At 41.0% G+C, this 14,498-nt stretch overlaps 1 protein-coding gene across 1 annotated transcript in view; it reads left to right on the top strand.

The window, feature by feature from the left end:
• The window catches only part of LOC109037612 (uncharacterized), a 144,884-nt gene that overhangs the window by 46,454 nt on the left and 83,932 nt on the right, over positions 1 to 14,498 (top strand). Inside the window, exon 2 of the mRNA XM_019052374.2 lies at positions 7,785 to 7,956. Coding sequence (XP_018907919.2) covers positions 7,786 to 7,956 — 171 coding nt within the window. The 5' untranslated portion in view covers position 7,785. The remainder of the gene's footprint in view (positions 1 to 7,784; positions 7,957 to 14,498) is intronic.

Genomic DNA, 14,498 nt, shown 5'->3' on the forward strand with positions numbered 1-14,498 from the left:
CAATGGACGTGGCACCGTCATGACGGCTCCCGCCTGCGTTTCCAGCGCGCTCTTACGCGTCAGATCGCAATTCCTCTAAGGTTAAGGTTGAGGTCCAGGGGTCCCATGAAATTCCGCTACTCGACTGGTAAACACGAATACTTAAAACTCGTATCCAGGAGACGGGCGTAAATATTTGTATTTTATTACTTTCTTGTATCTGTCTTTTGCCTGGGGAAAATGAGGTCTTGAATAAAATTGAGGCCTTCGTAGGTTTACTTAGGATTCGATAAAAATATGCAAGGAAACAAAAGTGATCATTTTGATAATAGCAAGAAGGAACATCCTCTTCTATTCTATGATGCGTCGCATTGACTCTTTTACGAAAGAGCGAAAAAATCAGATGCAATGGAGAATTTGCATGAAAACAGATTATTGACTGCATCTGAGAGTACTTAATGAGCTGCGGTCGCAGAATTTTGCATATTTTTTTTTCCTAATAAGGAAATTTGTTGAAAATATATTTAAAAGTGAGAAAATCAACCGCCTTGTGACGTCATTAGGCGGCACTATCCATTTCAATACATTTACTTTGGCAGATTTGGTAATTTGGTCATGTCTCCTCTAATAAATGTTCATTTTCATGCTCAGTCCACATTTTTGAAAAATGAAAATCACAACTTTTCAGACACTCGCAATGTCTTCCTTACACGAATACGCCAGTTTTTTACTAACAAATTAAAATTTTCACAATTTGCTGAGATAGCGGAGGCAACTTATTCAAAAGAAATCAGAGAATTAAGACCACTTAAGAATTTATTCTGCGGTGTAGTTAACAGCAATAGTAATAATACAAATTACCTGATTATTTGAAAAATTGACTGGCATGGTTTGTGGCTAGTTTAAAAGGCCAAGAATAGCAGTAAACGATCAAAGACGACCACCCGTTGGGTTGATAAGTCTGTGAACTTGATATATTTGTGCCAAACAGCAAATAGTTTCGTAAAAAGGGAATTATAAATGATTTAATCCTAAAGAGCCGCTTCTTTGTACTGCGAGCTCTATAAACTTTCAGGAACGAAACGTAAATTTACATTTGCGTTTTTACATACTTAACAAATGAATTTCAACAGATGAGTCGGTACTGCAGCACGCCTAAGTTCTCAGAACTCGACTTTGTTCAGGAAAAGAAAAAAAAAAACAGCAAAGAATTCAAAATATTTTATTGTAAACTTGGCTAATGTGGTCATAAGTATGATAGTTTGTTATCGGTAAGTTATACTGTAAACGTGCATTCCTCAAAACTGACGGTATGGCGCCAGCTCCAAATAGCTGCCTTTAAAGTTCAGCGAGATTTTCGTGTTGCGTGCCAAAGACTGAGCTACTGCGCGAAATGCTTGATAGCTTTATCTAGCAGCTATTAATTTGACCAGTCGAGAGTAAATAACAGTACGTTTAATTCAATTTTGCAGCGACCGGAATGTCTGTATAAGACGTCACGCAGACTTCGTGATTGATTTGATCAGGCATAGACTTATGAAACGGTCCGATCTCTAGACAATTATCAGATCAAGTTTAGAGGTATAGTTTAGAAGGTAATGTTTATCCGTATATTATAGTGCTTAAATCCCCCTTTTTAACATTCTTACTTAAAGAATAACACATTTTGGTAAATATTTCGCTAATATTTCTAGGTTTCCGTGATTGTCAATTTGACGTCAACTCATGTGCGTTCCAGCGTAATTAGTAGTCATCACCTGCCTGAAAAGACACGAATGATAGTAAATGTTTTTTTCATAATGTTGTAGTTGCAGAGGCTGCACATTTGCATTTTAACAGGGAAAAATTCAATTATAAGTAAATCAAAGTGACAAAATGTTTCCAAATTTCAATACTCTACATCATATAGTGCTTTTCCAACATCACGGGGTAAGACAGCATCGACTCTGTTACGATATTACTCCCCCTCCGATTCCATCAAAGAGTTATCAATAAAATGTGCTACGTCTTTTCCGCATGCATCGTTGGGAAGACCAAGAGGGAGAAACCCTGGTATGCGCATTGCATATGTTAATATTACGTATGGCATTTCGGCAGAATTTTTAACACCCTTCCTTCCCTCCCATGACGCGTAGGACAACCTTTCTACCCCGGTACATTTTAAATTACGTGAAATTGGCCTGGTTCTCTCCACAAAAATTTTCAGCTATGAACGGTAAAACCTTGGGATTTGACCGAAAAACATTTTTTTAAAAGGAATTTTATCTAAATATAACGTAACTACTACAAGTATTTCCTTGTATCTATCTAAATGGTTTAAAAATAAAACTTAACAAATTGCATTAATTTTACATGGTAACGGTAGATAATACGATGATACCGAAAAACATCGTTTGAATAAAATTGATTTCGTGAATGTGTTAGGTTTTTGTAAGATTTTCCTTGGTCCCCCTTCCAACCTCTTATCGCCCCCCCCCCCCCCCCCCCCCCCGTAAGGCACAATAAGACAAGCTGGACCAGGATCCTCCTTTAAGTGGCTTATGCAATACTTGAACGGCCCCCGAACCACTTTATTTTCTGTCAATGTATTTCTCGACTGATTTATACAACAGCATGACCGGTCCGTTTAAAAAAAATAATTCCACCCTCTCTTTAAATCTCAGACATTTCTAGCCTTTTCCGTTAGAGGAAAATCCGATGTATAGACCTAGAAAGAGGATGAAGAGACACCGATCTACTTCGATGAGGATTCTTTATAGACTCTTATTCTGCGTCAATCGTATCCGTATGCTGAGGGACAAGAGGTTTAGTGTTAAGGAGGAGGCAATGCCGTGGGGAAGAAGGGGCGATAGGACGGAGAAGAGAACTGTGCGTGACTGCACGTCCCGTCAATGAAAACTCCAGTTACGGCAATACGACTAATAAGGTGTGCTCTGCTCATCCATCTCGGTGTACACTGGACGCCCGGTGGACACAACCTCCACCAGCATCGGAAAAAATGGAACTTGAACTTGAACGCAAAGGCATCCGTGTGTCGAACCTACAAAGGGTTTCAGTCTATTTTTGGGGGAACATATCTCCCTTCTTTTTTTCATTTTCTAGAATAAAGTGAAATTTGTCATTAATCTTCCCGCGGAATTATTTATACTCCTCTGAATGATAAATTCCACACTTGGTAGCGGAAAATTCAAGTGAACAAAAATTAGACGATTAGACATAGAGGAAATATTTTTCTTTTTCCTTTTTTTATTCTAAGTCTGCAGCAAATTCTTAACTAACAATTCCACCTATATTTCTTTAGATTTTATGCGAAAATCAGACAAATATCCGAAAAGTATTGTACAGGCACAAAGTTACATCAGTGTCGCTTCTGGCGCTCTGCGACGCCTAACCGCCACAAAACTCGGTCCTCCCACATCCCGTCAGGGAGTATGCACTCCCTCATTTCCTTATTCTTTCACCGAGCGTCCCCTTCGTCTCCTCTCAGGAGGAACTCAATCAAGCATCATCTTCGGCAGCTTTTCCTCCGTCAGCCTTTTAACATGACCATACCAAACAAGCACAAATACATTATTGTCAAGAATTGAAGTGTTTGAGACAATTTTCCGGCCTGATACGTTTCTTCGTCGGGAAAGTGACGAATTATCCCATTCCTGCTGATCGTTGAAATTGATAGACAAAGCTATGGACAGGAAAGACAAAAAGGATATGGAGGGATCCTATTGGTGGAAGCGATTGGCTGCAATGGACAAAGGAGGTAAGTAATATACTAACTAACGGCAACCTACAAAAGACCCTTTAGTTAGTCCATCATATTCTCCCTTAGTCTATGGGAACCACCCAAATTAACCAATAGGATCGCTGTGTACTCCTTATGTCTTCTTTGTTTATCGCTTTGTCTACACTGAAAAAAAATTCTCGGCGTTTTTACCAAGGTCCGTTGGTACCTTAACCATCTCACTTTTTTTACCAATTATTGGTAATTTTACCAAGACAGACTGGCAAGCTTACCTAAAAACCGGTATTTTTACTGTTTTTTTCAGGTAAGAATACCACTTTTATTGGTAATCAATTCCCGGTAACGTTGCCATTTTATCTCGGTAATTCTACCACAGTCGATAAAAAATACTGGCGGTTTTACCAAGGTCCAGTAAAATTACCGAGAAAGTTCAATAATTTTACCAAGATTTCTCGCTAGAATTACCAATTCCATAAATGGTAATTTTACCAAGGAAAAACTGGGATCAAATAGAACCCTGAATTCTTGGTAATTTTACCCTTTTCTTAGTAAATACACCGAGATTTTTTTTCAGTGTGCGTGCAGATTCTTGTGGCACATTTCTGTAGGCCTGGATTTAATGAGAATTTCCCGGTGTGCGTAGATCAATTGAGAGCGGCTAGACGCGGAGTAGTGGTCGGGATGCGTCTGACAACTGGCCGGTCGAGTGGAGCGCGGTGCGGGCAGCGTGGTCATGATCGCCGATTTGTCGCCGCGCGCCGCAACAGGTGTTTCGCCAGGCGAGAATACGAATTCCCGCTCGTCCCGTCCTCAAAAGACCCCCCGCAGTCTCGACTATTCCTCTCCAATCGCGACTTTTCACCAGGTGTAGCTTCAGAATAACAGTCGGGAGCTGAGAAATATCGGCTAATTTCCCTCATTTTCCGTATTCGAAGTATCTAGATCGTTTTCATCCTGAACCGATGAATGGTATGCGAAAGTATAACACTTTTGTGGCTATCAGAATAAACCACTTTTTCAGTAGTTTGAATCAGCAAAGGATCCAGATTGATCCATCGTCATATTAACTAAAGCTCATTTTCTTCAATGAAAGTTCAAGAACTTAGGGGCCGTCCCCAAATGACGTAACGTTCTAGGGGGTCGAAGAGAGCGTACGCCATTTTGTTTTTACGTACCAGAGGATGACAGTCTCTACTATTCCTCTCCAATTGCAGCTTTTCACCAGGTATAGCTTAAGAGTAACAGCCGGGAACTGAGAAATATCGGCTAATTTCCCCCATTTTCCGAATTCGAGGTACCTAGATCATTTTCATCCTGAACTGATGAATGGTATGCGAAAGTATAACACTTTTGTGGCTATCAGAATGAACCACTTTTTCAGTAGTTTGAATCAGCAAAGGATCCAGATTCTTTCATCGTCATATTAACTAAAGCTCCTTTTCTTCAATGAAAGTTCAAGAACTTAGGGGCCGTCCCCAAATGACGTAACGTTCTAGGGGGTCGAAGAGAGCGTACGCCATTTTGTTTTTACGTACCAGAGGATGACAGTCTCTACTATTCCTCTCCAATTGCAGCTTTTCACCAGGTATAGCTTAAGAGTAACAGCCGGGAACTGAGAAATATCGGCTAATTTCCCCATTTTCCGAATTCGAGGTACCTAGATCATTTTCATCCTGAACTGATGAATGGTATGCGAAAGTATAACACTTTTGTGGGTGTCAGAATGAACCACTTTTTCAGTAGTTTGAATCAGCAAAGGATCCAGATTGATTCATCGTCACATTAACTAAAGCTCATTTTCTTCAATGAAAGTTAAAGGAGAACATAGGGGCCATCCCTAAATGACGTAACGTTCTAGGGGGTCGAGGAGAGCGTTACGTCTATTGTTCTTACTTGTCAAAGGATGGAGATCTACGTCACAAAAGCGTTACAAGCGGGATATAGTGCATAGGGGGCTCAAAAATGCTGAAAAAGTGCGTTAATTAAATTAGAAACGGTCCCATTATAGTATTCCTTTCACACCGTTGTTTTTCTTAACCATGCGTTAAAGTCTCCAAGTCGATGAAGTTGAAATGCACCGAGTATTTTGCTTTTTTACAAGTGGATGCTCAAAATGACAGAATTGAGGTATTCTGAATTGTTGTTAACGCCGCACGAGTCATATTTACGAACCTTAAATTTATAAAATAAATATTAGATCAATAATTAAATTATTAAAGCCTCTTTCTCCGTTGTTAATATCTACCCCGAAGAGGACCTTCTCCAAGGTAGATTTGGCACATGATTTAAACAACTTGGCGCGAAATCAACGATGCGTAAAGTTAAAGGAGAATACATATAATCGTATTCCTTTCGCGCCGTTGTTTTTCTTAGCCACGCGTTAAAGTCTCCAAATTGATGAAATTGGAATTGATCAAGCTCATTGCATTGTCACAAGTGGAGTTTCAACAATGCTTGTTATAGTAATCCGTTTTAACTTTTTATCCGCAGAATATAAGGGCAACGGATCACCATTTCAGTTTCGCCTCAAAAGGTCAATACGGTCAAGTGAATTTCAGATCTAATTTTGCGCGGAATCAATTTTTTTTAATTTGCCTAATTGTCAGTTTTCCAGTTTGATTTTCAATTTTATCTTCCATCCTGTGACATTGGCACATGAAATTTTCTCCTTCGATATACTTTTTTCAACGTGTCGAGGAAAATTCAATTCGTTTGTAGCTGACATTTTTCGGGAAACAAATGAATGAAAATAGGGCAAAACCATCATCTAACCTCCAAGTTTTCAAAAAGATGCCGTAGTCTGCGCGCGATGTACCCTCCTTAGGTCATAATAATATGAAAAAGCAGCATCTTTCCGAGTTCCTTTCTAATAAACTTTCCGTATCATAGAAATGGGGGGGGGGGGGGGGGGGGGCGCTTGTTGTTGGGATGCAGCGGGAGCCACCGGCGGCGGCGCAGCGGCCGATGTCGGACGGCGATAAGACGCGGCGGCGCGGCGCGGGACTTGCTTCGCGACTTCCGTGCGTCGCTACGGCGAGTCCCCCATAAATAACTTTTTCATAAACTGACCGCCCCCCCCCCGCCCCGCTCGGCCGTATCCCTCGCCCGCGGAGTATCACCTAGCCGCCTAGCACCCAGCGCGGCACGCGTGGTATCGCACGTCCCGCGCGTGCGCTTGCGGTATTTTAATTGTGCCGCAAGTCCCACGATCGGATTTCCGACGAGCTTGCACTTGCACTCAAAGTATACGGGGTGTCCCAGGATTAAGTACGAATATTGAAGGAGTCGACTCTTTGGGTCCAAAAAGGACGTGTTTGTGGTATAACTGTTTTCCAAAAACGCTTTCCCTGGGGGGGCTACGGCCTCCCAAAGATGGAGAAAAAAAAGCGTCTTTTTAACACCGTGACAATGTTTATCAACCAATATTAATAAAAATTGGAAGATGCGGATAATTTTTAGCGCTTTTTTCATTTTTGACCTCCAAATAAGGGCAATCGCATTTGGGGGGGGGGGGGTTTAAGCGGGGTAGCAAACCTATAAGTGGCCGAAATTAATGTCTCCAGCAACAAAAATTGATTTTTAACGGCACCACCAGATAGATTCTGCGTTGAAAAATATTGAGAAGATGTACCTTGTGTTTTGTCCCTATGAATCATCGTTTTCGAGATAATAGGTACTTGATAATAGGTACTAGGTGGGCGCGAAGGGGGTGGGGGTGGCCCCGAGGGGAAGCGTTTTTGGAAAATAAGTTATACCACAAAAACGTCTTTTCTTGACCCAAAGAATTGACTCCTTCAATATTCGTACTTAATCCTGGGATACCCTGTCCATTGGGGGTATTTATCTCGGCGTATGATAAGCTTAACACAGTAGCAGGTCAAGTGAAATCGGAAGAGAGATAATCAATTCCGTTCAATTGTTTTTTAACCCATTTCACGACTCAGGTCGGATCCTTTGCAAATCATCCATGTCATCAATCATCATGTTAATACTGTTTTTGATGATAACGATGCTGACCGTCACATTGAAGTAATTTAACGTTGATTTTCCCTTTGTTTTTTTCCAGAATGTCGGCAGCAGAAGAGAAAACGCTGAGGATCGGGGAGCAGACACAACTTCCGTCATGTCTGCGACAAATGCTGGAGCAAGAGTGTTGTACCGACGTCACACTTTGCTGCCAGGGAAAGCGGTTCAGTGCTCATCGCGTCCTGCTCTCTGCCTGCAGCACATATTTACGGGTAAGAATTAATCATGTCACACTAAAACTCTTTGCTTGCATCATACTCAATTTGTAGCAAATTTCGGACCACGGGCCGAAACGAGAGTCCTCGAAGAAGGAAGAAATTAGTAAGGGTTACTTTCAGAGCAGTGGCGTGGCGTGAATTACGATACATCGATTGTTATGCCATTTAAACCTATAGAAAAGAATCGATAGATAGGGTGTTCGCAGCGAACACCTTAATAATCGATTCTTTCCCATAGGTTTAAATGGCATAACAATCGATATATCGCAATTCACGCCACGCCACTGTTTCAGAGGCAAGCACGGGAAGGTGATCACACATATGAAAGAACGGAATGACATTTTTTGGGATTCCGAGGGATGTCAGCATATTTTGGTGCATTTTCTCTGAACTTCTTTGACAAAAGAGAAAAAATATCGCGAACTCAGTTTTTTTCATTTATTTCCAATCCTCACAATAGAATGGATGCGGCAAACGCAACTAAGGTATCACCTCTAGTGGCGTGTAAATATTAACGGTTTTGAATGCGTCATCGTCACTTTATCAAAATGCTCAATAAATTATCACGGTTCAAAGTAGTTGCCTTCTCGAAAACGACGCCGGCGAAATTGAATTTACGGAAACTTACCGAGACCTAGCTTTTACGCTGCCTCGAGGAGTGACTTACGTAATGTGAAGTGATGCATTGCAGACCGTAAGTCAAGAAGAAATCGGACTTATCGACACTTGCAACTTCAGTGGGGCCAAGATTCGATCTTTCGGAGCTCTACAGAAACCTAATTTATCAACGTTAAATCAACGTTAATCTTCGAAACATCGTACACATGCAGCCTTGATGTCAAATTTAAGCTTTTGTATTGCTAAAAATGCAATACTGACTTCGGAGTATAATTATTCAGCTATTTGTACCTTTTTTTTCTTTTTCGTCGATAGTCTTTTGATGGTGATGTAAGAAATCCACTTTCGGCAGCATTTTTCGTCTAGGTAGTTTCTTCTTGAGGTAACACCCCTAGCGGAATCGAGTAGCTCGTGCTGTAACTGAGCGTCAGGATATTACTTACTCGGAGTGTAACACATATTTTTTCTTGTCTTACTCAAAGATCGACCCGGATTTTTACAGTGTAAAAAAAACTAGTTGGGAACAAAAATTTAACGTCTTAGTGCAGTTGCAACTACAAAATTCCACCACGGGAGCTAGAAGGTAGTTCTTATTCATCCTAGTGATTGGTCCTATATCTTAGGCATTAGAAAAAACTATTAAACCATTAGGAGTTGACGGATAAAGTACTGAGTCATTTGATGTCTGGTGTACTTCATCTTCAATTTAAAATCAGCTGCTGGCTAAAAAAATTGAAGCTATTTCTGTTACCCATCATGACCATCGATCCTAAAAAACAATTCCTATGTCTCACCTTAGCCACGATGACTTCGGAGTTCAAATCATGGGCTGCGGTGGTGTATGATGATTTCCATCAATCTCTCCTCTAGTTTTTGAAATTTTATTCGTAGTTTTAACGCGTGACAAAGCCATATACTTCATCAAGAAAAAAAAATTGGCTCTCTGAACTGGAGCCAAAATTTGATGTTTCATCTCACATCCGAACGGCAACAGAGCTCCATGAGCCAATCTTCGTCGTAGAACTGAAACCGCGTGAAGGACCGTAGGGTTGGTTGAGGTGTATCCAACAATCCCCACTGGCGGTAACGTCAACCAAAAAACGTGGCGTTTGAATTAATGAAAAATGCCGAATGAACCCTCAGGCGTTGCCATATTGCTTTCTATAAAAACGGATTTATCGGGAAAATTCAATATAGTTTTCTTCCATTATTTCAGACAAATTCGTTTGCAATAGATCGCATTCGATACATCAAACGGGTGAGATTGTATCGATATCGATTGGTTCAATACATAAACATAGCCTCAAAAGTAAATTCAGAAATCTGAAAGAACGGATCTTTTGAAACAGATTTTTTATTCTTTTGAGTACCAAATGCCAATGCAAAGTGAAATTGTCAGGAAATTTCTCATTTTCAGCTTTTCCAATTAAAAGCCTTAGAGTTTGGTTTGAGGTTATGTTCTATCGTTTTGAAACAAACGATACATCGAACCGTTATCGAATACGGTCTATTAAATTTAAAATTTGTGAAAATTCCAAGGAAAGTCAAACATAACTTTTATCAAAAATACCATTTTTTCGTGGGAAATTTGGTAACATTTGAATTCTTATACGACGTTTTGCCTTAGCACGGCAGAGCGGCTGACAGGCAACAGATTGCCGCCCGAGCTGGATGGACGCATCGACGCGGTGACGTAACCGCGCGCCAGCCGTGAAAATTGATGAAGACGTATGCTGCACACCATACATCTCGCATCCCGCCCGTCAACTTTCTATTGTCTTCTGCGTTCCGCGATATCTCGACAGAGGCCGCTGCCGTCGACTCTCGAACGATATCCCGCGAGCGCCACCCCGGCGAGGCGGTTCTTCGATGGATCGCCCGTGCCGCGATTTCAGGAGCCGCATCGGAAAGGCCGCGAGTGCATCAGTCATCCGGATTAGCGCGGGCGCCGTTTTTCATGTCGATCGATGGTGGAACTCGGGAGATAAGACCGCGCGCGGCTGGCAGGCCCCGTGGCAGCGCCGCCAACTCCAGCTCCACGAGCGCCGTTTGGCCCGAGATGCGTTTTGCTTAAATTAATGGTTCTTAGTCGTTAAGTATTTCTAGAGTTGTTCATCAACAAAACCAGAGGTAGAAAATTTCATCAAAAATAGCCTTTTAGGATTTTCTCTAAAATTTTGAGTTTATTCTTGCGAATTTGTCCTCAGAATATTCGCCTGACATTGCGCCAAATTGGTTGATTTATGCAAATATCCGGAGCACGAAGCTACTTCTTATTTTCTATTGGGGATCTTCGTGAGATTTCAATTCTCCAATCGATGTCTTATGTAACATAGATGACACTATGTACCACGCCCTCTAATGACTGTTACGATAAAGCGCTCTTTGACGCAGCTCTAATGTGTATTTTCACTCTAAATGATGACTATTCTAGCACGGCCGTAAGAGGACTGCATACTCAACGTTTTGCAGGAACTTTTACAAGATTCTCAACTGTGTTCATCAGACCATCACATCATAGTGTTCAAGGACCGCAATGTCTCCAATTATGTCCAACGCGGAAGAACTTAATCTTTATGCGCGTGGATCTCATCTTTTTATTTTGCTTAATTGTAAGTTATTTAGTTGATTAATTACAACGATCAGCAACCAGGCTATTTAAGTCGGAAACCAGGGATTCACCTTAAATTTTGATATTTACTTTAAGAGGTTAAAGAGCTTAAATTTCAGTAGTTACTTGGATCATCAGAGCTTAAAGGATGGATTTTTGGAGGGAGGTAATTTTGAATTTTGATACGTGTAGTAGGTAATTAGTTAGTTATCCATATATGTACGATTCCAGGACCAACACTTCTAACCCATTAAGCCATCCAGAAAATATACTTTTGTAGTGTCGAATTGGTGCATAAACGCTCATATTCCACCCTGGAACGGTAAAATAAAGCAATCAATGCGCGGTTTTCATTGAACGTGCTTATACATCGATCCCTTAATGTAATCATCTAATCAAAATAAACCCTTTCACTTTTATTCAGCATTTCCTGATCGCAGAATTAATAACATTTTTCGGCCTTCAGTTCCGGCAGATAAGAAAGCAATAAAATGCCCCCGAACGAACCCTGGAAGACCGGCTAACACGTCATGCACGGCAACGGCAAGGCCCATAAAAGGCGGATACAAATTTTTGAGGCATTAACGTGCTAATTACGAATTGCATCTCGGCACGGACGGTGGATCAGGAACAAGGGACGGGTGGTTTCGAGGGGGGGGGGAGGCACGGCTTTCTTCGGATGATTAATGGCGCAATTCTTGACCGGAGATAAGTTGATTTCTTGGCCGGTGAATTAATCTTGCTCTTCAAAATATTTTTATTCTCATAATACGCGGACGAGCGGGCAATACGGACGCAGGTATGTGTATATGGATACGCGCCGATATGACGATAGACATATAGCGTAGACAGTCGCCTTATCGCTCCGAGAGTCGGCTCGATGTGAATTACCTGCCGGCTTGTCAGATTGGGCGCGGTATGGAGATCTCAATGCGGATGAACCCCGAGACTCAAATGAGGTCAGAGGCGTCTTGTCGACTCGATCTTGAGGAGGGTATAGACAGGGGAGGAAATAACTCGTGCGGATAGGAATACGAAAAGAAAGGACCAAAGTTTTGACAATTCATTGAACTAAAGAAAACTGTTTCCTAAAGGGCAAGTTTTTTGCCCTTTAGGAGTCAACATACGGAGGGTTATTCTGTCGTGTTATGGAGAAAGCTGTGAGATCCTTCAAAATTACAAATTTCCTTTTAAAACACTGCTTTCCAGACGAATTTTCAAATATTTATCTTCCGATTTTCCAGAAAATTTTTTTTGCAATTAGCCCAGAGGATCATAAAATTTCAAGGAAAAAACCCTCATAACCTTCAAATGAAATTAATTCTTATATCAAGTGAAATTTGACATCGTCCGAATGTTCATACAGTGCTCTTTCTTAGTATGACAGTGTTCCTCCAACTCCCAGCTGAAACCCTTGAATTAGGTCAACACAAAAGGGCCAAAATTATATGAAGTTGGGGTTCCAAGAACTGCAAAATGAATTTTTATCAGCTGTCGACCTTACGGATCCGTTCGGAAGGAAACCAAGAATACTTTCTCATCGCGCAAATGAGAGATTGTCGGTCAATCTTTTATTTTATCATGACCAATTACCATGATTCTCGCCCTTCTTATCCCACTCCCTTTCTTTCTTCGGGTTTTTTTTCCTTTTTACGTCAGTAAAACTTTCATATACCAGATCTGGCACATCGCCTCGAACCTCCTGATTTTTCGATAGCGGGCAACGCAGGTCACGAGGACGGCGAGGTCAATTTTTTAGAGTCGCGCTTCTGGGCTGGTTGCGCTCCTCCGCATACACGCATGCGCCCGACGAAGATGAATTGCACTTTTGCAGCACTGCATTTTGACGGCAGGCTAGAAAGTAAATAATGAACGGACGTAGAAAAGTTGTCATATCGGAGAGAGGGTATCCGTTTTGGTGTCCCGCGCGCGCTGCCGGGAAGAGCGGCGTGGAATCACCGAATATTCGAGGCGCGCTGCTCTCAGGAAGTGGGAGGTCGGGACGAGCCTGCTGCTGCCGTGGACGGGTAATTTACATGAATCAGCACTGATTTGTTGGAGAGATTCGCTGACTATACTGTAAATGGGATAATGAGGGCCGGGTAAAAAACTGTAATTTCCGAGAATTCGTGGCCCGCAAGTTGGCCAACCTGGTTCCCGCTTATTCCAGCCTCCAGTAGACTCGTATCCTGAGGTAGAAAAATGTCTACAGATTATAATTCTGTTTTGAACGTTACATTAAACAATTTTAAGGAGTTTTTTTTTTCAACTCCCTGCACAGTGCAACACCCCCATCACTGTTTGAATAGACAATTCTGCACCGCAGGTTTGTTAAAGTATGTCCACGAATATTTATTGTTCGGATCAAGTAAAAACAAAAGTATGACAAACAGTAGTATCAGACGCGTAATTCGCAAAATTTTTTGCGCTAATCAGTATCGGAAACATCCGAGGAAGCAGATCAACAAAGGTCCTTTTTTAGGCGCTTTGCCTCAACCCTTTTTTTACGGATTTTGGTAGCATGCCATCCGTGCGCATTGAGAGACTTAAACGCAAGGGTAGAAAAACAAACGAGATGTCGTTCTGTTTCAATCTTGCACGCAGTCGCGTGAATTGATTATAAAGGGTAAATGTTATCAAAACAATATGATTTTTACGCATTGCTATTGCAGATTGATGTGAAAAATATAAAACAGAGATCGGAACGCAAGCTTCGTTTTCATTTTTTTGAAAACTGAATGAAACGAATAATGAAAAAGATATTCTTCTGTAACGTAATGACAATTTTTTTTTTCCCCAGCGAAATGGTCTATAAGGAGGCTCCTTCAACGTTTCATATATCTTTTAAGAAGTCCTCCATTGTGCTAGAGAATAACGTCGCATGAGCATTTAGACGTTGCCAAACCTTCCCTGATGAAAATCAAATAAATAAAAGAATTAGTGTATATTTATCTTTTGAAATTCGCTCATAACTATTAAATCTAAAGTGTAAAAAAATTTCCGAAGAAAATATCACGACTTTCATCTACACTGGAAAAAAAACCGCTTAGATCTAGAGTCCAGACTCTTATGAACATAAAAAAATACTCTTGATTTAATCGGACTTCTTGCTTGAATCAAAAGGAAATCCACCTAAATCAAGAGGCTCCGCTCTTCGATTCAAGGAAAACTCGGACACTCGGAAAAAAAAAAAAAAAAAAACAAAAAAAAAACATTAAATCTTAAGTCCAGACTCTCAAAAACATCGACAAGAAAAAAATACTCTTGATTCAATCAGATTTAAGCTTAAATCAAGAACCAAGCCTCT

The sequence above is a fragment of the Bemisia tabaci genome, chromosome 3, assembly GCF_918797505.1.
Source record: "Bemisia tabaci chromosome 3, PGI_BMITA_v3".
In the NCBI taxonomy this organism is placed as follows: domain Eukaryota; kingdom Metazoa; phylum Arthropoda; class Insecta; order Hemiptera; family Aleyrodidae; genus Bemisia; species Bemisia tabaci.